The sequence below is a fragment of the Caretta caretta genome, chromosome 25 (assembly GCF_965140235.1).
Source record: "Caretta caretta isolate rCarCar2 chromosome 25, rCarCar1.hap1, whole genome shotgun sequence".
In the NCBI taxonomy this organism is placed as follows: Eukaryota; Metazoa; Chordata; order Testudines; family Cheloniidae; genus Caretta; species Caretta caretta.
In genome coordinates, this window is record NC_134230.1 from 9,395,503 (window position 1) to 9,419,177 (window position 23,675).

Genomic DNA, 23,675 nt, shown 5'->3' on the forward strand with positions numbered 1-23,675 from the left:
CACCATACCATGGCAAGCATGGAGCCCGCTCAGATCACCGCAGCAGTTATGAGCATTGTAAATACCTCGCGCATTATCATGCAATATATGCAGAACCAGAACCTGCAAAAGCAGGCAAGGAGGCGATGGCAGCCCGGTGACGAGAGTGATGAGGACATGGACACAGATTTCTCTCAAAGCACGGGCCCTGGCAATTTGGCCATCCTGGGGCAGGCTCATGCCATGGAACGCCAATTCTGGGCCCGTGAAACACAGACTGGTGGGATCGCATAGTGTTGCAGGTCTGGGATGATTCCCAGTGGCTGCAAAACTTTCGCATGCGGAAGGGCACTTTCATGGAACTTTGTGACTTGCTTTCCCCTGCCCTGAAGTGCAAGAATACCAAGATGAGAGCAGACCTCACAGTTCACAAGCGAGTGGTGATAGCCCTCTTGAAGCTTGCAACACCAGACAGCTACCGGTCAGTCAGGAATCAATTTGGAGTGGGCAATTCTACTGTGGGGGCTGTTGTGACCCAAGCAGTCAATGCAAACACCTACTGTAGTTCACGAAAGCTTATGCTCAAATAAATTTGTTAGTCTCTAAGGTGCCACAAATACTCCTTTTCTTTTATCAAGGGTATTGATTCTGGGAAATGTGCAGGTCATAGTGGATGGCTTTGCTGCAATGGGATTCCCTAACTGTGGTGGGGCGACAGACAGAATGCATATCCCTGTCTTGGGACCGGACCACCAAGGGAGCCGGTACCTAAACCGAAGGGGGTACTTTTCAATGGTGCTGCAAGCACTGGTGGATCACAAGGGACTTTTCGCCAACATCAATGTGGGATGGCTGGGAAAGGTACATGACGCGCGCATCTTCAGGAACTCTGGTCTGTATGAACAGCTGCAGCAAGGGACTTACTTTCCAGACCAGAAAATAACCATTGGGGATGTTGAAATGCCTATAGTTATCCTTGGGGACCCAGCCTACCCCTTAATGCCATGGCTCATGAAGCCATACACAGGCACCCTGGACAGTTGCCAGGAGCTGTTCAACTATAGGCTGAGCAAGTGCAGAAAGGTGGTAGAATGTGCATTTGGGTGTTTAAAAGCGCGCTGGCGCAGTTTACTGACTCGGTTAGACCTCAGCGAAACCAATATTCCCATCATTATTACTGCTTGCTGTGTGCTCCACAATATCTGTGAGAGTAAGGGGGAGATGTTTATGGCAGGTTGAGGCAAAGGTTGAGGCAAATCGCTTGGCCACTGATTACACGCAGCCAGACACCAGGGCGATTAGAAGAGCACAGCAGGAAGCGCTGTGCATCAGAGCTTTGAAAACCAGTTTCATGACAGGCCAGGCTACATGTGAAAGTTCTGTTTGTTTTTCCTTGATGAAAACCCGCCCCCCTTGGTTCACTCTACTTCCCTGTAAGCCAACCGCCCTCCCCTCCCCCGTTTGATTACCGCTTGCAGAGACAATGAAGTCATTGTTGTTTCAAATTCATGCATTCTTTATTAATTCGTCACACAAATGGGGGGATAACTGCCAAGGTAGCCCAGGAGGGATGGGGGAGGAGGGAAGCATCAGGTGGGGTGGTGGAGAAGGGAAGGACGGAAGGACAAGGCCACACTGCACTTCAAAACTTATTGAATGCCAGCTTTCTGTTGCTTGGGCAGTCCTCTGGGGTGGAGTGGTTGGGTGCCTAGAGGCCTCCTCACCGCGTTCTTGGGCGTCTGGGTGAGGAGGCTATGGAACTTGGGGAGGAGGGCGGTTGGTTACAAAGGGGCTGCAGTGGCGGTCTGTGCTCCTGCTGCCTTTCCTGCACCTCAACCATATGCCGGAGCATATCAGTTTGATCCTCCAGTAGCCTCAGCATTGCATCCTGCCTCCTCTCATCACGCCTCCGCCACCTCTCCTCTCGCTCATCCCTCCTGTTCTCTCACGCGTCCCTCCTCTCCTCTCGTTCATTTTGTGCTTTTCTGGACTCTGACATTGTCTCCCTCCATGCATTCTGCTGGGCTCTTTCAGCGTGGGAGGCCTGCATGAGCTCAGAGAACATTTCATCGCGAGTGTGTTTTTTTCAGCTTCTAATCTTTGATAGCCTCTGGGACGGAGATGATACGTGGAGTGTTGAAACATTTGCAGCTGCGGGAGGGAAAAAAGGATTAGTCTTTAAAAAGAGACATTTTAGAGAACAATGGGTAGTCTCTTTCACGGTGAACCAAGCTGTTAACATTACATAGCACGTGCGCTTTCTTTACAAGGTCGCATTTTGCCTCTTATACCGAGGGCCTGCTGGTATGGTGTGAGAGATCACACACACAGGGCTGGTGGGCAACAGAATTCGGCTTGCATACACACATAGTAAGCCACAATCTTTTGGCTTCTTTAACCTTCCTAATATGTGGGAATGGTTTCAAACAGCATCACCCTCATTTCAAATACCAATCACCCATTGGGTTGGCCCTTTAAAAGGATCGGCTGCAGTTTCGGGTTAACGTGCAGCACAAACCCAACTAACCACCTCCCCCCACCCACACCCAATTCTCTGGGATGATTGCTTCACCCCTCCCCCCATCATGTGGTTAACAGCGGGGATGATTTCTGTTCAGCCACAGGCAAACAGCCCAGCAGGAATGGTCACCTCTGAATGTCCCCTTAATAAAATTCCCCTATTTCAAACAGGTGACCATGAATGATATCACTCTCCTGGGATAACACAGAGAGATAAAGAACGGATGTTGCTTGAATGCCAGCAAACACCGGGACCACATGCTGCCATGCTTTGTTATGCAGTGATTCCAGACTACGTGCTGCTGGCCTGCCATGGTAAAGTATACATCTGATGAAGTGAGCTGTAGCTCACGAAAGCTCATGCTCAAATAAATTGGTTAGTCTCTAAGGTGCCACAAGTACTCCTTTTCTTTTTGTCCTACCATGGAGGACAGAATAAGGCTGCCCTCCCCAGAAACCTTTTGCAAAGGCTTTGGGAGTACATCCAGGAGAGCTTCATTGAGATGTCCCTGGAGGATTTCCGCTCCATCCCCATACACGTTAACAGACTTTTCCAGTAGCTGTACTGGCCGCGAATGCACCCCAAGTCTTCAGGGCAAATCAATCATTAAACACGCTTGCTTTTAAACCGTGTATTATATTTACAAAGGTACACTCACCAGAGGTCTCTTCTCCGCCTTCTAGGTCCGGGAGCCCGCCTTCGGTGGGTTGGGAGCGTACTAGATCCAGGGTGAATCTGCCTCAGAGATCTCCACGAAACTCTCATGGAGATACTGGGCAATCCGCTGCCGCAGGTTCTTTGGCAGAGCTGCTCTGTTTCTTGCCCCATTAAGGGTAACTTTTCCACACCACTCTGCCGTCGCTGTGGGGGTGGACCATTGCTGCACACAGGTGAGCTGCATAAGGGACAGGGCAGAAGCCGCAGTCTTGGAGAAGACCCTCCCTTGATTCCTTGCTCACCCTCAGCAGCGAGATATCTTCCATAATGAACACAGTCTGTGGAAAATGTGGGGACAGTAATGATTATAAGCCCCCCCCCACCATGCTGGCTCTCCCCAAGAGCCACGTGCCCAGTGTACAGTACGGTCCCAGAACACTGATTTCCCTTTCCCCTCCGGTACACAAATCTCTAACTGGCCCGGGACCCCACCTCCTCCTGGGATCCTCCCTTCCCCCATCCCCCAAAGCGCTGATGTGTTTTTTTGTTTGTCGCTTTCCTCCGGTTGTTGTTTTCTAATAAAATAAGTGTTTTGGTTTGAAAGCAATCTTTATTCCATTAACAGAAAGCAAACAGAGCCCTGCAAAGCAAGAGGCAATTTTCTTAAATCTTCATAGTGCACTGTCGGCACCAATCACAATCACCTCCTGGCATTACAAGCACTGCACTCCCAAGTATAGCAACATATAATAGTGTCGTTCAACAGAGCTTCAAATTGCACCCCACACTGCACCCCTCTAATAGCCCTGGTCTCTGGCTGTTCAAATTCAGCCACTAGGTGCTAAGCTTCAGCGGTCCAGCCCTGAGTGAAGCTTTCACTCTTCCCTTCACAAATATTATGGAGTGTACAGCACGTGGCTATAAGCATAGGAATATTGTCATCGGCCAGGTCCAGCCTCCCATATAGGCAGCTCCAGCGGGCCTTTAAACAGCCAAAAGCACACTCAACCATCATTCTGCCCTTGCTCAGCCTGTTGTTGAACCGCTCCTTGCTGCTGTCAAGGTGCCCAGCGTATGGCTTCATAAGCCACGGCATTAAGGGGTAGGCAGGGTCCCTCAGGATCACAATGGGCATTTCAACTTCCGCTATGGTGATCTTCTGGTCCGGGAGGAAAGTTCCTGCTTGCAGCTTCCTGAACAGCCCAGTGTTATGAAAGATGAGTTCGTCATGTGGCTTTCCGGACCAGCCTGCGTTAATGTCTGTGAAACGACCACAGTGATCCACAAGCACCTGGAGAACCACAGAGAAATACCCCTTCTCATTAATGTACATGGTGGCTAGATGATCTGGTGCCAGAATTGGAATATGCATGCCATCTATCGCCCCTCCGCAGTTAGGGAAGCCCATTTGTGAAAAGCCAGCCACAATGTCACGCACGTTGCCCAGAATCACCGTCTTTCGGAGCAGGATGTGATTAATGGCCCTGCACACTTCTGTCAACACGAGTCCAACGGTCAACTTTCCTACTCTGAACTGGTTAGCAACCAATCGGTAGCAGTCTGGAGTATCCAGCTTCCACAGTGCAATCGCCATGTGCTTCTCCAACAACAGGGCAGCTCTCATTCTCGTGTCCTTGCGTTGCAGGGCTGGGGTGAGCTCATCGCACAGTCCCATGAAAGGTTTCAGAGTAGTAGCCGTGTTAGTCTGTATTCGCAAAAAGGAGTACTTGTGGCACCTTAGAGACTAACAAATTTATTTGAGCATAAGCTTTCGTGAGCTACAGCTCACTTCATCGGATGCATTCCTTTTGTTTTGAGAGCTCATTCTTAATCTTTCCCTGTTTGCTGTAGAGGATGTTGATCAGGTGATTCCGCAGTTTCTTTGAGAGCGTGTGGCACAAGCTGTCAGCACAGTCTGTGTGGTATGTAGATTGTAATGGATTTTTTACCTTCAGTCCTTTTGATATGATGTCCATCTGTTTGCATTTGGAAAGGAAGATGAAGTGCGCTGTAGCTCACAAAAGCTTATGCTCAAATAAATTTGTTAGTCTCTAAGGTGCCACAAGTCCTCCTTTTCTTTTTAGTCCCATGAAAGTGGCTTTCCTCATCTGAAAGTTCTGCAGCCACTGCTGGTCATCCCAGATGTGCATGATGAGGTGATCCCACCACTCAGTGCTTGTTTCCCAAGCACAAAAGCAGCGTTCCACAGTGGTGAGCATGCCCGTGAATGCCACAAGCAATCTTGTGTCATAGCTACTACACGTGGTGAGATGTCGAACTCCTCTTGCCTTTGTAGCTTAAGGAATAACTCCACTGCTACTCCTGACGTGTTAGTGAGAGTGAGCAGCATATTGGTCAACATTGCGGGATCCATTCCTGCAGACCAAAGAGGCAGAGCACGCAGTGCACAAACCATTGAAAGATGGCGCCAAATGCAGACGGAAGCACAGAGATTGCTGGGATGCGAAGCAATTCATCACGGGGCATTCGGACAGGAGCCAGGATGCTCCACGATCCCCTCTGCCTTCTCACAACTCTTAGAGGCAGAATAGGAAGAGATGCTCTGTGGCATAGCCGCCCAGAGCGCACCACTCTGAATAGCGCTGCAAATGCTGCAAGTGTGAACACGCTATTGTGCAGGCAGCTGACAGTGTGAACACACAACAGAGGTTTCCCTTCAGCGCTCTCTGAGCGGCGATGTAACTTCCGGCGTTGTAACTCTGCCAGTGTAGACATACCCTCAGGGTCTCCAGGCACAACTGAAATACCATTAGTAAATAATTATAAGGAATCATGAATAAGGGGGAAATCTTCATGGGAACTATGGGGACTTACTTCTCAGTTCCAGAGATTGTTCAGGATCTAAGCTTGAACAACTCATGCCAATAAAGACAGAAAACTTGTGCAGGGCGCATAAGTGATGGAGTTTCTTCTCCTCTCCTACCCAGATAGCACAGGTTTCCAGCATCTGGACTCAGAGAAGGTGGACCTATAAATGAAAAAAAACCCAACAACAATCTGGGTTTGTGCCCCTTGGGGTTGCTTTATGACATGTCAAAAAGGACTGAAAAAAAATTCCCCCTGTACCAAAAACCATGTTTTTTTTTTCTGCTTGTTTCTTTCACTAGAAATCCAGATCTTGTCTCCTCCACTTTTCCTGATAAGCTCTACAGAAGACCAAAGAACATATGACATAAGAGATGCTGTGCAATTAAACCAAAATTAAGATGATGTATTCAGGCTGTTTAAAACTCTTTTGTGAACTCCTGGCCCTACTGAAGTCAAAAGGAGCTTTGCCATTGACTTCACTGGAGCCAGAATTTCACCCTTTATCTTTTGTTTGCTTACGACTGATTTAACTCAAAAAGCTGCATACACTGCTGGGAGAAAAGAACTCTTTGTCCAGTTCTGCTCACCCCCATCTTCCTCAGTTAAGGGCTGTCTTGCGGGCTGTAGCTCAGCATTGTAAATTGCAGGTGGTGGGATGCACCCACTACACTTCTTTCTTCCATCCAGTCTTTCAGAATGTAAACCTCACATTTTGTCCTCTCTGCCTGGTGGCTGCCCCACAGTAAAAAGGAGACGTTTGCTGCTTCCAATGGACAGAGAAATGCAAGAGCAGCCTTTGGTTTTCCATCTTCCTCTGCCTTTCAGTGGTTTTATGAATCTCCAGAAAGAGGCAACAAATACCAATCACCTAATGCTATCTGCTGGCATGTCCATAACTTAGATATGGATCCCACCTTGATAAGAGTCAAGATTGCTGATGCCTGGCCACTGTCATTTTTTTTTTGAGGCATTGCGGCCGAGATAAATGTCACCAATGAACACCAGACTTTATATTCTTAGGGTGAATTCCTGTCCCCATTTCCATGGCAAAGCTCCCACTAACTTCAACAGGGTCAGGATTTCACTCTTGATATTTCTAAGCAGGAAAATATTTTTTTTAAAAACTCTCTGGATTTCTTTCTCCATCATTTATCAGGAGTTTTGTGCTACTTGGTGGTTTCCTTAAAGCCCTAGCTCCTGGAGTCCTGTGATTGCAAGAGAATCTCAGCTCTGCTTAAAATAGGACTCATTAAAACAATCAGAAGGCAAATAAAGACCCTAATATTTTTTTTTAGACATCTCACAATTTTCAGGCACCCAGCTTGTGACTTTTAAACGGTTGGAGTTGGCTGGTGATATTGTTACTCCTAGGCACCCCTTCTCCCCTCAACCAATCCCCCCAGGTTATCCCCTATCGCTGTAAACCTACTTGTCATCCCTCCAAACCAACCCCCTCCAGCTGCTAGCTCTCCCCCAAACCACCCCCATGCACTGACTCTCTCCCAAACAGCCCTCAGCTTCCCCCTTCTGCCCTAAACCAACTCCTCAGCCACCCCTCTCCCCACCAAACCAACTCCCCCAGCCACTGCCTATTCGCCCCAGGGACTCCCTATCCCCCAGTTACTCACTCTCCTCCCAAACCACCCTGTCTCCTTAGTTAACCCCTCCCCCCAAATCAACCCCCTGGTACCCCCTAACCCCCCTCTCCCCCAAACCACCCCTAGCCCCCCGGTTACCCCCTCTCCCCCCAAACCAACCCGCTGGTATCCCCTAGCCCCCCTTTCCCCCAAACCACCCCTAGCCCTCCAGTTACCACCCTCACCCCCAAACCACCTCCTGTCCCTTTGGTTACCCCCTCTCCCCCCAAACCAACCCCCTGGCACCCCCATCCTCCTGGTTAACCCCTCTCTTCCAAACCTCACCCTAGCCCCCCACTCCCCCAAACCAACCCCCTGGTACCCCCTAGCCCCCCCACCCCCTGTCCCCTTGGTTACCCCCTCTCCCCCCAAACCAACCCCCTGGCACCCCCATCCTCCTGGTTACCCCCTCTCCTCCAAGTAACCCCTAGCCCCCCCAGTTACCCCCTCTGACCCCCCAAACCAACTCCCTGGCACCCCCATCCTCCTGGTTACCCCCTCTCCTCCAAGTAACCCCTAGCCCCCCCAGTTACACCCCCCTGACCCCCCAAAACAACCCCCTGGCACCCCCATCCTCCTGCTTACCCCCCCGCCCCCAAACCACCCCCCAGCCCCCCGGCGACCCCCTGCCCCCACCAGCGTCCCGCCCGGGCCCCGCGGGTTCCCCGCTCTCTGTGACGCGCCGCGGGGCTGGAACGCGGCCGGGCCGGGCCGGGCCGGGCCGGGCGGCGATGGGGGCGGCCCGGCGGCTGCTCGGCCTGTGGCTGGCGGCGGCGCTGGCGCTGGGCGCGGCCCGGGGCTGCCTGCACTGCGACCCCGCCTTCGCCGCCCGCTTCGCCTCCTACCGGCCCCGCCTCAGCCGCAAGGCCTGGGGGCTCGGGGACGTGCCGGCCGCGGGGCGGCTGCTGCGGGGCTGGGCCGGGGACACGGTGCGGGGGCTGCGCCTCAGCATCCCCGCCGAGATCCGTGAGTGACCCTGGACCCCTCCCCCCCGCCGCCCCAGCTCCTCCCCGCATCGACCCCGGGACCCCCCCCCCCGCCGGCCTCCTCCCCGCATCCACCCCGGGACCCCCCCCCCGCCGGCCTCCTCCCCGCATCCACCCCGGGACCCCTCCCCCCCGCCGCCCCAGCTCCTCCCCGCATCCACCCCGGGACCCCCCCCCCCCGCTGCCCCAGCTCCTCCCCGCATCGACCCCGGGACCCCCCCCCCCGCCGGCCTCCTCCCCGCATCCACCCCGGGACCCCCCCCCCCCCGCCGGCCTCCTCCCCGCATCCACCCCGGGACCCCTCCCCCCCGCCGCCCCAGCTCCTCCCCGCATCGACCCCGGGACCCCCCCCCCCCCCGCCGGCCTCCTCCCCGCATCCACCCCGGGACCCCCCCCCCCGCCGGCCTCCTCCCCGCATCCACCCCGGGACCCCTCCCCCCCGCCGCCCCAGCTCCTCCCCGCATCGACCCCGGGACCCCCCCCCCCCGCCGGCCTCCTCCCCGCATCGACCCCGGGACCCCCCCCCCGCCGGCCTCCTCCCCGCATCGACCCCGGGACCCCCCCCCCCGCCGGCCTCCTCCCCGCATCCACCCCGGGACCCCCCCCCGCCGGCCTCCTCCCCGCATCCACCCCGGGACCCCCCCCGCCGGCCTCCTCCCCCCATCGACCCCGGGACCCCCGCCGGCGCCGAGTGACACCCCCAGGCACAGTCCCCTCAGACACCCCTCCTCCGAAATCCCGGATCGATTCCAGGAGAGTGTCCCCGGGAGCCCTCCCCGACCTGCCCACCCTCTGTGGTCCCAGAAAGAGGGGGTTCCTCTCAGCCACCCTGGGATCCAGGAGTGACACCCCAAAGCACAGCCCCCCAGAAGGGAGAGCCCTTGCGAGCCCTCCGGGCGCCCTGAGAAAGCAAGGGTCCAGGCACCATCCTTCCTTCCTAGGCCTTCAGTGAGAAAGGCCCCATGCCTAGGCTCTCAAGATAGGAACCCCCTGTGGCCACTTGGCTTTATGCACTGAGATCAATAAGTGCCTCTCAGATCCTCTAGAGCAGGGGTTCTCAAACTGCGGGCCGCGACCCAATCCTGTAAGGCACCGGGTCACAGCGGCTCTGGTCAGCACTGCCAACCGGGCCGTGTAACATCCCATCGGTGGTGCTGCCTGGCTAAGGCAGGCTAGTCCCTACCTGTTCCGACACCGCGCTGCGCCCTGGAAGCGGCCAGCAGCAGGTCCGGCTCCTAGGTGGGGGGCCACAGGGTTCTGCGCACTCCCGCTGCCTCGAACACCGGCTCTGCGCGCCCACTGGCCAGGAGCTGCGGGTGACAGCCGCGCGGAGCTCAGCTTGTGCTCCTTCCGCCTTGGAGCTGAACCTGCTGCTGGCCACTTCCGGGGCACAGCGCGGTCCACGGTGCCTCTGCACCCCCACTGCGCCGCTGGCCGGGAGCCGCCTGAGGTAAGCCCCAACCCCATGCCCTAATCCCCTGCCCCAGCCCTGAGTCCCTACAAACCCAGAGCCCCCTCCTGCACCCCAAACCCATCATCCCTGGCTCCAGCCCCCGAGCCTGCACCCCCAGCCCAGAGCCCCCTCCCACACCCTGAACCCCCCATTCCCGTCCCCACCCCACAACCCTCACCCCTGCACCCCAACCTTTGCCCCAGCCCTGAGCCCCGCCCACACCCCAACCCCCTCATCCCCAGCTCCGTTGGGTCACGGGCATCAACGATTTTCTTCAACTGGGTTGCGAGAAAAAAAGTTTGAAAACCAATGCTCTAGAGAGGAAAGAGACCCTCTAGACACTTCCAGAGGTGCTGGAACAATTTGAATAGTGGGGGTGCTGAAAGTCATTGAACCAAACTGTAAACCCTGTATATAATGGAAACCACTTCAAGCTTCACCCCCAGCCCTCCTAGTTACAGAACATATGGACATCTCCCATAGGCAACTGTTCAGCCGCCCTCCCCCCATCAGTGAGCAGCCCCATCTGACTGCATAGGGGCTCAGTATTGCCAACCCCATGTGTTCCAGAATTATAATTCAGACCCCCAAAAGTATGAGATTGGCATAAAAATTGAGGGTTTTTTTTGAAGAATAATAAATGCTAGGTAGGTTCTTTTTATTTGCCGTTAGGGGAGTCACGTTTTCAAGATTTTCTCCCCAACCAGAAAGGCTAGAGACTTACTTTTTTAAAAAAAAAGAGAAGCAAAAAGAAGAAAGCTGCGACTCTCTTCCTATCCCAGGACTCCAAAAGCTGGAGCTTTAAGAAAAAGACAAAATCTCATGCCAGATGGCAACACTGGGGAGGATAATCCTATAATCCTTCCATGGTTCAGAATATCTTGATTGTAGTAAGGCTTTTGACACAGCCCCTAGTGACATTTTCATAAGGGAAATGTGGTCTAGATAAAATTCCTATAAAGTGGGTGCATAACTGGTTAAAAGACCATACTCAAAGAGTAGTGATCAAACTGGAAGGACGTATCTAGTGGGGTCCTATAAGTGTGTCCTTGGTCCAGTACTTTTCAGTATTTTCTTTCATGACTTGAATAATGGAGTGGAGAAGATGCTTCTAAAATTTGTGGTTGACACCAAGAGGAGAGGGTTCGTAGAATTTTGGAAGGCAGGATTAGAATTCAAAACAAGCCTGACAAATCGGAGAATTGGTCTGAACTCAACAAGATGAAATTCAGTAAGGACAATTGCGAAGTAATACACTTAGGAAGGAAAAATCAAACGCACAACTACAAAATGGAGAATAACTGCCTAGGTGGTAATACTGCTGAAAAGGATCTGGGGTTATAATGGATCACAAATCGAATGAGAGTCAACAATGTGATACAACTGCTAAAAAGTCTAGTGGGGGACCCAGGAATTGAACCCAGGTCTCCTAAATCCCAGTCCAATGGTCTACCCCAGATGGTGCCCAACCTTATTACACAGGAGGGCCACATAAACCTAAGCACAACCTTGTGTGGGTCAAACAGATTCTACATATATTAATAAGATTTAAAGTAATCTGTATTGATTTATATTTTACGTTCAGCTTGTTTCGTATCTATTTAGATATATTGTTTCTGTGTCTATTTACACACTTGTATAAACTAAATTATGACAAAACGCTAATAAATTGGCCATTATATTGTGTTGAAGCAGGCTGTGGGCCTTATGAAATGCTCTGGTTGGCCATGCACGGCCTGTGGGCCGTAGGTTGGCACCACAATCTACTCAATAGGCCACACTACCTAAAAAAGTCCCTTTTGAAAGATCCTGGGTGGGAAAAGATCTGTATCTGTCCCTTAGGAAGAAAGAAAAAAACAAACCCCAAAACTGAACTGACAATGGAGGTTGTGCAAAACCACGTCAACATTTTACACGGCATGTGAACTTCCGAAGTTTTGCTGTTGGGACTTTAAATGAAGGAGATTCTGAAACAAACCGAGGAATTTTAAATATCTCATTGAAAAGTGACAAAAACTCTTCCTATATGACTGGAATACTTAAAAATCCTGACCTTAAAATTTACTCCAGACTAGTGAGATCTAGCAGGAAATTATGCTATTTGGAGATAATCTATGTTATTCCAAGGTGTGTGGAAGGGTAGGATGAGTAGCCATCACATGAAGCTATGATAAGGAAAACGCAGGGTACACTCCCAATCTATCTATGCACTGTGGAATTTAAGCTCCATAGCCCAGATCCTCAAAGGTATTTAGGTTCCTAGCTTCTATTGATGTAATGGAAATTAGAAGTCTACATACCTTTGAACAGTGACTCTCAGCCTTTCCAGACGACTGTACCCCTTTCAGGAGTCTCGTTTGTCTTGCGTACCCCCAAGTTTCACCTCACTTAAACACTACTTGCCTACAAAATCAGACATAAAAATACAAAAGTGTCACAGGACGCTATTACTGAGAAATTGCTGATGTTCTCATTTTTGCCATATAATTATAAAATAAATCAACTGGAATATAAATATTGTCCTTACATTCCAAAGTATAGTACACATGCAGACAATGACTTTTTTGTACTGCTCTGAAATTTTAGTTTGTGCTGGCTTGGCTCGTGCTAGTAGCCTGTTGTAAAACTACGCAAATCTCTAGATGAGTTGATGTACCCCCTAGAAGAGCTCTGTGTACCCCCAGGGGTATGTGTACCCCTGGTCGATATCCACTGCCTTTGGAGATCTGAGCCCATGACTCTTGAGGCTGTAATATTCTGCTGCACAGAATGAACAAGACAATCAGGGCCTACGGTTCTACTTTTTGGTGTATGTTTGTTTCATTTTAATCTCACTTCCCTTCCTCCCCATGTCCCATTCAGTTCATTTGCCATCATGCGTGTCAGTCTTTCCTATTCCAACCACTGGTACCTTGGACGTTAATTCAAGGAGCAGATGAACAACTCTTGAGAGAGAAGATTGTTTTTGTTTTACCTTGCCCCTTAGCCTTTTATTGTGTCTGCCCTTCGTTAACACAGATCCAACAGGAATAGTTACATGTGGAAATTTCACTGGGCTCTGCAAAGAGAGACTAGTTTACTAGGTTCGTGCCTACCTGTTAGGTTTGCTCCCTCTGGGGTACCTGGCACTGGCTGCTGTCGGTAGACAGGATGCTGGGCTGGATGGACCTTTGGTCTGACCCAGTGTGCCCATTCTTATGTTCTTAAAAGTTAGGAATCTGTTAAATGCTTTTGAGCTTGACGAATTGTAGCATGCAGAGCATTTCTATTTTAAATTGAGCTTTTAACGTTACTTCCCAGGGACCGCTCCACTGTCATTTTCATTTCTTTGGAATCAGAAAAGGTTGGTTATTCTTCGGAATCTTAATTAATTAAAATAGGATGATATTGTTAGAATACCGTGTTGCCACAGCCTGGTAATGGCCTCCTGCTGCTAAATAATTTCCCAGGTGAAAATGAGCCATGTTAAAAATACAAAGCAAAACCACATTTTCTAAGTCAGAGGTGGTAATTCTATGAAAATATTCCTGATCACTTGTCTTTATTTCTGTAATGGTCTCTGTGTTTGTCATTTCATTTGCATTCTGACTGGCTTAGATATCTTTAATTCAGCCAATGCTGTGTTCATAAAAACAGTGTTACCAGCTGCCATGATATTTGCTGTTCTTGTTGAAAGCGTCAGTTCCTGGGGTCGTATGAATATGGGAGAATCTTTGCTTTCACTTTTGGTGGTTTTTTAAAAGTATGTTCCTAGCCCTTGTGGTTGTATAAATGTGTTCCGGGGTACCCTAAAGGCTCACAAAATAAGGCAAATAAAAAAACCGCAAATGTATTATTTTAAAAAAAATCTCATGATTCTTAGGTGCCTCACTCCAGATTTTTTGAACGCTTGGGATTGACAGTGCTGGAAAAGTGAAGGGTTTGTCTGAAAACCAACTTGCTGTAGTTTCAAAGTGAAACTGATTCCAGTACAGAGAACTCACACAAGGCTGTTCAAATCACATAAGCCCCAAATGCAGCATTTAAATGGGTTTCAGATGGAGAACTTTTAAACAATGTTTCTAGATTCTGTAGCCTGCACCACGGTCACTTTGAACAGAAATTTCATGGATCGTGCCAAAGTGCTCAATATTTCTAGTGACCTCAAGGCATTCCTTTTCTCTCTTCTACATTCCCAGCTCTGGATAAGCTGCATGAAATTGCAGCCAAAGTGTACGAAAAACTTGACATCATGTTGAGTGGGAAAACGTACCAACCAGGTAAGTTAGTTGACTTTGCAAAAAGGGGGATGCGTCGGCCAGAAGGGTTGGTGATGTGGGATGTCTGTTGCCTAGTGAAGAAGTGGAATGGGTCTCCATTGCAGGGCTTGCCGTTAAGTCAGGAAGTGGTGATGACTATCAGCAGCTGGATGGAAAAGAATTGGGAGAAAATATATTAAAATGGAAAAAATAGACGTTGGGGCTTGATCTTGGAAGGTGTCGAATACAAAACTCCCACAGACCTCATGGGATGAGGGCCATGTTCTGTATTTAATTTCATGGGTGCCTTTTTGTTGACCAAATATAAGCATGAGTGTTATAACTTGAATGAGGATCATTTCAGTGTGAGGCTTAATGGATGAAAAAAATGGTTTTATGCCATTTTTTTAATTGATGGTGTCCAAAGACAGCCAAAGAGTGTTTTTTAAAAAAAAAGTTTGTTTTTTCACCCTGGAAAGATCAGGAATCCTACATCTGGTTTTGCTAGAAGACTCATGGGACTAGGTATTGATGATGCGAGGTGGGAGTTTTAAGGCACCTTTTCACAGTTATTTCTCAAGAGATTCCTTAAATAGGTTTTAGCAACAACAAAGTACGAGTTTTAAACCATCTGAATAAAAATCACTTCCCGCCCTCAATTAATCAGGTTTCACTTCTGTATTGTTTCTGATACCATAGCTTGGTCCCCCAGACATCTATACGGTCTTCTAGGAAAACAAGATGACAAAATATTCATTTCCAATGTTAAAAGGAAGCAGGAATTCCCCCCTTTTTATTTTTAAAACTTTTAAGGTTTAAAAGATTCATCATAAAGAGCAACAAATCCAGTTTGTGCAGGTGACCTTTAATACAGATCCAAGGCAATGCAGAAATATTTGCCATACTGGGATTACTGGAGATGTAATAAATTATTATTGTAATTTACCGTAAATTATATATTAGCCTGCAGTAAAGTTCTATTTTTATTATTATTGTAGTATGGTAGCGCATAGACACCACACTCACGGACCTGGGCCCAGCGTGCTCGACGCTGCACAAACACAGACTGAAAAGACAGCCCTGCCCCTAAGAGCTGACAGGCAGACAGATGGAGAAGAGTAAGGAAACAATAAGACAATATTGGTCACTTTTGTACTTTCACCTAACAGGATCGCTAAAAGTGACAGATTAATTGAAACAAAACAAAGTGAAGTTCTGCCAACGTTGTCATTATTTCACTAGCTTTGTAAGCGTCCTGAGAAAGACACAGCTTTCTTTCAGTGGCCAAGGATAAAAGCATAGCAGAAATGCGAGGTACTTTGCTTAGGATCTGGATGGATGGCTAAAAGCCATGAGGGGAATGAGGCCCTGATTCTGCCACCATGTATGCACTCAACTTCTATAATCTCCCTGAAGTCAATGGGAATACTCACAGGCATAAAGTTAAGCATATGCATGAATGTTTGCAGAATCGGGTGCTAATTTACTATACAAAGTAAGTGTAGAATATTTTTCCCCATAGGATCTGACAGAAGCAAACCTAGTCTGCAGTGCTGTGAATTCCAGTTAAAGCCTGCACTTTTGGGGAGAGAATCCAAATTTCTTAGGCCCACTTTGACTCAGTAATATTTTTCATGTCCCGGTGGTGACGTGCATGTCGGGAGTTACAGATGTTACAAACCTGTTTAAATGATGGCCCGAGAGTGAGCTGAGTGCTCCCTTGTTGTCTAGAGGCGCTTTCTGATGAGCTCTAAAAAGCTGGCAGAATAACTAAAGGGAAAGAAAGTGAGCTAGAGTCAGCCATATTGATCCAGGACAAAGCTGAATTATAGCCAGGAATATGTGAGTCCCGGAGCTCTAACATGATTAGGGACCTACCAAATTCACAATCCATTTTGGTCAATTTCATGGTCAGAGGATTTTAAAAATGGTAAGTGTCTTGATTTCTGCTATTTAAATCTAAAATTTCAGGGTGTTGTAATTGCTGGGGTCCTGACCCAAAAAGGAGTTGTGGGGGGAGAGGTCACAAGGTTATGGTGGGGGGGGGGGCCTGCGGTTCTGCTACCCTTACTTCTGCGCTGCTGCTGTTGGCGGTGCTGCCTCGGAGCCGGGCGGCTGGAGAGCGGCGGCTGCAGACCGGGAGCCCAGCTCTGAAGGCAGATCTGACTTCTGCGCTGCTCCCTGCAGAGCTGGGCCCTCAGTCAGCAGCCCCCACTCTCCGGCCGCTCAGCTCTGTGGGCAGCAGCGCAGACGTAAGGGTGGCCTGGGATGGGATTTCGCGGTCCGTGATGCGTTTTTCATGGCCGTGAATTCGGTAGGGCCCTACGTATGATTTAACATGTATGTTGTCGTAGCACTTACCTGCTAAGCAGGTCAGAACCCTACTGCATTAGGTGCCATCCACACCTAGTAAATAACAGTCCCTGCCCCAAACAGCTTACATCTCTCTCTCTTGAAGGTGTTCTCCCTCAGCTCTTGCAGTCCATTTTCCAGAACCAGATCCAGACGCTACAGAGAGCCATCATTGAAAGTGAGCCTTTCCTCTGTGCGTGCCATGCCCTCAGCGTTGGTTTCTCTTGGTAGCACCTGTAGCTGCGGTAAAGAGGGAGTAGAAAAAAGGGCAAAGGGCAAAGTTGAACACGGGGAAACTGTAGGGTTCACGAGTGTTGTGAAGGGAGGAGGCTGGGGTCAAAGGAGTGTTGACATGAGGCTGTCAGGGCAAGGGCCCGGTGGGAAGGTTTTATCAGACAGTGAGGGCAATTTCAGAGCAAGAGCTCCTGGAGCGCGGTGGGGAAGGGGCAGGATGGCACATTGTATCTGTGAATCGCTGAGTGGGCTGGGGACGGAGGAGCCGTCAGGGCAGGACGGGACTCAGCAAGTCCGCAGAAGATCATGGGGCCTAGAAGAGAGGTCTCATCCTGGACCGCGGGGGAGAGATTTCTGAGTAGGCCGGGGATGGTCTCCAGCTTTGCGGTAGGGCTAAGGGGAAGCAGAGCTGCACTTTCAGTTGCCTGCCTGACACCACGAGAAGTGAGGGCGTTACAGTGCTTGGGGGAAGGGGATAAATAAGATCATGGGCAGAGTAGCAGGTCCTGCTTTTCACACCAGCGAGCACGGAGGAAGCATTGCCCAGTGGTTAGGGCACGAACTGGGGACTTGGGAAACCCAGGTTCAATTCTCTGCTCTGCCACAAACTTGCTTTGTGACCTTGGAGAAGTCACTTAGCCTCCGTGCCGCAGTTTCCTTTCTGTGCAGCAGGGATAGTAGCACTGCTCCACACAGGGGGTGGGGGTGGGGGCGGGAAGGAGATAGCAAAGAGTATGAGGCACTCAGGTGCTGCCGTGAGGAGGGCCAGATAAATACAGTTGATGGTGTCTTTAGTGCCTGTTGTTAATGGCGAGCAGTTGAAACAAGGTCTCTTTAACCCTGATGTACTCTCCCTGCGTTCCCTAGGCAGACTGGAGTGTGAACGTCACTGTGGTAAGTCAGGGGGGTTTGTGGGGTTCATTGTTAATGGTTTAGGTCTGTAGTTCTCAGCTCTTTCCACCTTGCAGCCCCCCCTTCCAGTTAGCCATGTGGGGAAGGCAGGGAGGGTGTGACCCCAGACACCTCTTCCAGGCCCTGTTTTGAGACCCCTGATCTAGACCCAAAAGTAAGACAGTGAATCCACCCGAGTAAGCGGGGGGGGATGTCCTGGTCCCATTAAAGTTAAAGGCAGAACTCCCATGGGCTTCACGGGGGCGGGGGCTGGGATTTCACCCCCAACATATAATCTCTGCTGTTCCAGCAGCGACCAAATGTTACTGCAGATATGGCTAACAGGCGACTTCCCCACTCTTGTATGTTACAGGAATCTTTAGATATGATGCTGTCTCCTGCCTGACTTGTAACTTCTCCAGACCAGCTTGCTTTGGCTATAACTGCGAGTAGGGAGCACGTCTTTATATGGAGTGTGTGTGTGTTTGTGAGAGAGAGCGTGCTGCCCTGTGGCTGTGCTATCCCCAGGAGAGGGCGGAGGAAATATATGTCTTCTTTAAAGAGAATAGATTATTAACAGGGCTGTTGATTAACCAGGTGGCTCCTCTTCCCCCACTATAAGAGAAACCTACAAAAAGTCCTTACCTCACCCCTCTAACCATCTACCTATCCACAGGTGTGTTCAAACCTTCCCTTTCTTCAACAGGTCATCAGAAGAATGGGAAGCAGCCTTGAAAGGCCTTTTCGATTACATGTAAGTGTCAGCTCAGTGTTCGGCTTTCCAGGATCTGTCACTAAGGCCGTGTCTACACTAGGAGAAAGGGGTTAAAAACACATCTTCCTAGTGAAGACAAGGCCTCATGGATTGTGTTGGTTTAGGTTTTTAGTTCGTTACACAGGGTTTTTAATCAGCTTTCCAAATACAATATAAGGCTCTGATCCCGCAACCTTTACTCACATGAGTAACCCTCTTAACTTGCATGGGACCTGTTTGAACTTGAGCAGATCATTTAGAAAAACATCCACTCCTGCTTGAAAGATTGCCAGTGGTGGAGAATGAAAACCCTAACCAGCAGGGTTCAGCAGTTTGGGGGAAAATGCACCGGGGTGGGGGAGGACCCAGATTTAAGAGCTACTTTGACCCTCATCTAACAGAGGGTGGGCGTCGAAGGGGGTGGGGATTCCGTTCTGGTTTCTGCTTGCAGCATCTGCACGGAGTGCAGCGATGCAGCTTTGGCTGCTTACCTGCCCTCGCGCCAAGAAAGCAGAGCCATGCACTGATGGCTTGCAGACAGGGGGAGAAAATGATGGCCCCCTAAATGGAATGATGTCATTACCTTAAAACCCTGTGTGGCTCTGAGATGGGAGCAGGGAGGCAGCAGCCCTGTTCAGATACTTTTGCAGGGGAGGAAAGATGTTGAAAGCACCATGCCTAGGAAAGCACAGAGCTTCCTGCCCAGGAGCTGCCCGCCCCACAGCACGTGCTGGGCCGGTGTCTTCTGTCCCTGCAGCGATAGCTGCACTGGCGTGGAAGGCTCTGGGTTTCCTCTTCTGGAGCACGAGAATGACAGTGTTAGTTTAACATTTGCTGCTGGAAACCTTTGCCCAGGTTCAGAGCTCTGCTCCACTGGCTGCTACGGAGGCCTGACTTGGCAGCCATCAGTGCAGTATTGGGTTGTCTGTGTACTGCATCCCGCCCAGCCCTTCCACACTGTGCTCACTCGGGCACGCGCTGGGCTGACTCAGACCCCGTCGATAAGGTTGAGTCCCAGAGCGAGGGTGAGGCGAGAACCCACCATTCGACAGCTAGGGGATCCCTGACATTCCCATTTCACTGTGTTTCTTCTTTTTCAGAAACAAAATAGACCAGTAAGTGAGACATTTTTTCCTTACCACTTGGAAGGACTCCAGGACCAGGACCAGTAGCAGATATTTTCTATCTACCTCTAATATTTTCCATTCTAGTGACTCCCTGGAGGGAAATAGGGAAATGTGAAATGCTGCAGCCCTTTCTCTGATCCCTAGACTGATGGTATCTAATGGGAAACTGAAGGCATCTGTGCTGCAGAAGGGCTGCTACCTTGGGGTCAGATTCTCCTTTCACTGACCGTTATAAATCCGGGGTAACTCCATTGACTGCAACTGAGTTACACCAGGACAAGTGAAAGCTGAACTGGGCCGAGCCTGGCGGTCAGGGCACTAGCCTAGGATTTTGAAGACCTGGGTTCAATTCTCTCCTTGGGTGAATCACTTCTCTCTGGCCCAGTGGGAGTCAGGGGCCTAAACAACTTTGAGGAGCAGGGCCTTAGGCCCCGTGGGGGTAGTAGCAGGGCTCCACCTGCATTGATCAGTGTCAGCTGGTGTGATTTGAACAGGATGGCAGATTCAGCACAAGTGAAGGAGAAACTCCCCAGTTTGGGGGCTCAACCCTCTGAGCCTGGATGGGAGGTGCACCCTTTCTCCTAAGCAACCCCTCTTCCAGCCCTTCCTGTGGCAATGGGGGGAGAGGTGCTGAGCTGGAGTTAACCCCTTGTTCACGAGGGACCTGGTAGTGCCCTTGCAGCCTGGCTCAGTGATGAATTCTGTATGCTTTCCCCTGAACGGAAGGCCCTCTGATCTCATGTTTTCTTCTCAGGCAATCAGCGAGGTGGATAGTTGCCTTGAGAAGGATCCCAGGCTTCCAGTGAGTGTCTGTTCTGCGCCAGTTGTTTGGGCGTCAGGGACCCAGTCCTTCAAATGGCCTCCCTGAAGGACAGATTCCTTTCACACAGCCTAGGGAGCCAGCTGCCCCGGAGAGTTACAGTTAGAATCCCATCCCATGAAGCACTCCAGGCCTGTGCCAGGCCTTGGCTGCTGAGCGCTCCTCCAGCATTGAGATACACCCAGTTCCTTAGAAGAGGAGGACTGATCCTTCAAGCGGCTAAGTGCTCTTTTCTCCTGGGCTCAGCCCTTTAACGCCCATGGATGAGAAATCAGCTGTTACTCCCACTACTAGGCATGCCACAGCTACATTCCCCGTGCGCGGCTTTGAAATTCACCTCCCCTTGCTTTGGGAAGTGGGATTAGAACCAAGCCTTTCAATCCTGCAGTGACTACTCCGCTTCTTAATTCCTATTATGACAGTGCTGTATACGGCTGGTCAGTGCAGAAGCAGCATGCTCAAGAGGGTAGGACACTGGCTGGGATTCCCAGCTCTGCCAGTGAGCTACTGAGACAGCTGGGGCAAGTGACTTCTCTCTGGGACTGTTCCCCCTTCCACCCAGGGTCCATTTAGACTGTAAACTCTTCAGGACAGGGACTGTCTCTCACCATACAGCATGACGGGGCTCCACCATACTGATCTGTAATCCCAGGACAACTAGCCTCCATCCTATTCCGGCGAAAGCAAGCTAGCTTTCTGGCTCAGAGGATTGGGGGGCAGGGGTTGGGTTTTGACAGCAGGGCTCAGCTACCACCCAGCTCTCTAATAAGCATCTTTGTCTTTCAGCAATTGCACATCCACCAGGTAAGTAGGCACCAGGAAGGGGAATTGTTATTGGGCATAAACTTCCCAAAGCTTCCCATAAAGCTTCCTGCTCTTTCAGCAAAAGAGCCTCAGTGTTGAGGGGAATCCTTTCTAGGGGATGGGGATATATAAGACCTAGATTAATATTATTTCCTTCCCACCTTGCTCCTGTCCTATGAAGCACATTGCAACCATTCTTGGAAGCAGCGGGGGTACAGTTTTGTGCAACTTTTAATAACTGAGAACAGGCCAGCCTACTTTAGTATGGGGGTGGCATGGTGAATCATAGAATATCAGGGTTGGAAGGGACCTCAGGAGGTCATCTAGTCCAACCCCCTGCTCAAAGCAGGACCAATCCCCAACTAAATCATCCCAGCCAGGGCTTTGTCAAGCCTGACCTCAAAAGTCTCTTAAGGGTGGAGATTCCACCACCTCCCTAGGGAACCCATTCCAGTGCTTCACCACCCTCTTAGTGAAATAGTTTTTCCTAATATCCAACCTAGACCTCCCCTGCTGCAACTTGAGACCATTACTCCTTGTTCTGTCATTTGCCACCACTGAGAACAGCTGAGCTGCATCCTCTTTGGAACCCCCTTTCAGGTAGTTGAAAGCAGCTATCAAATCCCCCCTCATTCTTCTCTTCCGCAGACTAAACAATCCCAGTTCCCTCAACCTCTCCTCATAAATCAGAAAAGCCAGAGAACTATACACAACCCCACTGAATTATTTCAGATTTTCCTCCCTGCTTCTTCCTCGTCCCCCTTCACTGTAGCCCCTAGATTTAAGGAGGTAGAAAACAATCTTCACAAATTGGATACTTGTTGCTTTTAATAGGGACTGTGTTTAGTGTATTTCCTTCCACAGAGAGCGCACCCCTTTCACCTCCTGCAGTATTTTGTTTACTAGAAAATGATTAATCTTGAATGTTTTATTCTCCCTTCCCTACAGCCCAGCAATGCTAAACTTTAAAAGTAAGTTTGCAAACAGAGGATTTCTTACAGCTTTAAAGGGCGGGTCTGCTCTGGGGCTGTGGCTACGGTTGGCTTTTTCCTCCAGCTCTCCCTGGCCAGAAGCAGCACCGCTAAAGACAGGAGCTGGTGGCTGCCAGCGTTCTAACCATGGTGGATCTATCTGACCAGGGATAGATGAGATGGCGCAGTCCTGGTTCTGTCGGCCCTAGATGGGGGTGGCCTGGTGATACATGTTTAGCAGAACCGCTAGCGTAGACACCACGGGAAGCACACTACTGCTGCAGGTTATTGGCCTGCACAGAGCAGTGGAAGATGCAGTTTGCAGATGTTTGGGGGACAAGGATGACGACTGGGGTCCCTTGTTCAGCCTCCTGGAAGGTAGTGGTTTGTATGTGTTTTGCCATTGTTTGAGAGGCCTTAGCAGGAGTTGAAGTATAAAAATGAGTAGAAGAGAGGCCACGAAGAGGGTATTTCCTAAGGGAAAAGCGAATTAAAACTATCCAGTACGTGGAACTGGAGCCAGCAGATTTCCAAGCCTGAAAGGCAGAAGCTGGATTTAAAATGCAGAGCAGTTAGCAGAAGCCATAATCCCACACCAGCTACACTCGTGTTCTGCTTCAACATGCTGTTTCCATTTGCCCTTGGTTGCAAATGCACAAGAGGGGGCAACAGCGTTCCTCTAACCATGGGACTGATGCCAAGGCAGGCCTGCTCCATGCTGCCACCACACCCCTCCCGCCCCCCCAAGCTCTGCCAATGCACCTCACCTGTTAATTGTGGCTCCTTTATTATATGGTGGTTTTTCGTGAGTTGAGACTAGATCAAACCCTTCCCTGCTGCCCTATGGCATGTTGGAACAGAGTTCTGTTTCCTTTGCCCTCAAAACTGAAGCCACAGTAAAGATATACAAGCCTTTCTGCACTGTGGTTATGAAGGCTCCAGCCATTTGAGTGCAGCTTTCCCTTGCTCCCAGCTGGAGCATCTGTAAACAGGCCATCTTTCTCCCAGCTTGAGTTTCATTGCAGATAGCTGATTGCAGCCGTTTGCTTCAAAATGATGTTTCCTCTCCTGCCACCTCCTTTCCTGGGTACTCAGAGATTGCACTAGCAGCATTCATCACATGGACCTAGCTGTGATTTTCAGACCAGTCCAAGCACTGATGGATTTGTTTGGTTTCTTCTACCTCCAAGGGATAAATGCCAGCATGTCTAAGACTTGGCACAACACACTTGTGAACAAGAGGACTCCTGGATGGCACAAATACAGAATCCCCCCCACCAGAGTGATAGACTGCTGAGCTGTGTTTTTTTAAATGAATATCTACTTAGAATGTATTAGCTCTAAGGGAAATTAAACATTAGAAACTATCAGTGGAGTGCTATGTTACACTTCTATACATCATCATGTTTTACACTCAACACA

The 23,675-nt window shown here is 50.1% G+C and overlaps 1 protein-coding gene and 1 long non-coding RNA gene across 7 annotated transcripts; one reads left to right on the top strand and one right to left on the bottom strand.

The window, feature by feature from the left end:
- Nucleotides 1-1,471: 1,471 nt before the first annotated feature.
- Nucleotides 1,472-12,422, bottom strand: LOC125626990 (uncharacterized). Of its 5 annotated transcripts, none has more exons than XR_012666072.1 (4): nucleotides 12,363-12,422; nucleotides 5,993-6,146; nucleotides 3,159-3,495; nucleotides 1,472-2,130 (listed from the first exon to the last, which is right to left on the bottom strand). It is a non-coding gene; the product is annotated as an uncharacterized LOC125626990 (long non-coding RNA). The 5 variants fall into 5 exon arrangements; XR_007353904.2 differs by lacking the exon at nucleotides 12,363-12,422 and adding an exon at nucleotides 8,260-8,339; XR_012666071.1 differs by lacking the exon at nucleotides 12,363-12,422 and adding an exon at nucleotides 6,574-7,489 and having other exon boundaries at nucleotides 3,159-5,533.
- IZUMO4 (IZUMO family member 4) lies at nucleotides 8,340-23,620 on the top strand. 2 transcript variants are annotated; one of them, XM_048830633.2, is made up of 11 exons: nucleotides 8,340-8,589; nucleotides 14,241-14,321; nucleotides 16,759-16,845; nucleotides 17,754-17,780; nucleotides 18,151-18,226; nucleotides 18,484-18,531; nucleotides 19,632-19,646; nucleotides 20,413-20,460; nucleotides 21,265-21,282; nucleotides 22,231-22,253; nucleotides 23,444-23,620. In XM_048830633.2, exons 1-11 carry the CDS (start codon nucleotides 8,355-8,357, stop codon nucleotides 23,548-23,550), a joined length of 765 nt encoding a protein of 254 aa, XP_048686590.1. In that variant the 5' UTR covers nucleotides 8,340-8,354; the 3' UTR covers nucleotides 23,551-23,620. The 2 variants fall into 2 exon arrangements, with proteins under 2 accessions (XP_048686590.1, XP_048686591.1); XM_048830634.2 differs by having other exon boundaries at nucleotides 16,759-16,830.
- The last annotated feature ends 55 nt before the right edge of the window (nucleotides 23,621-23,675 follow it).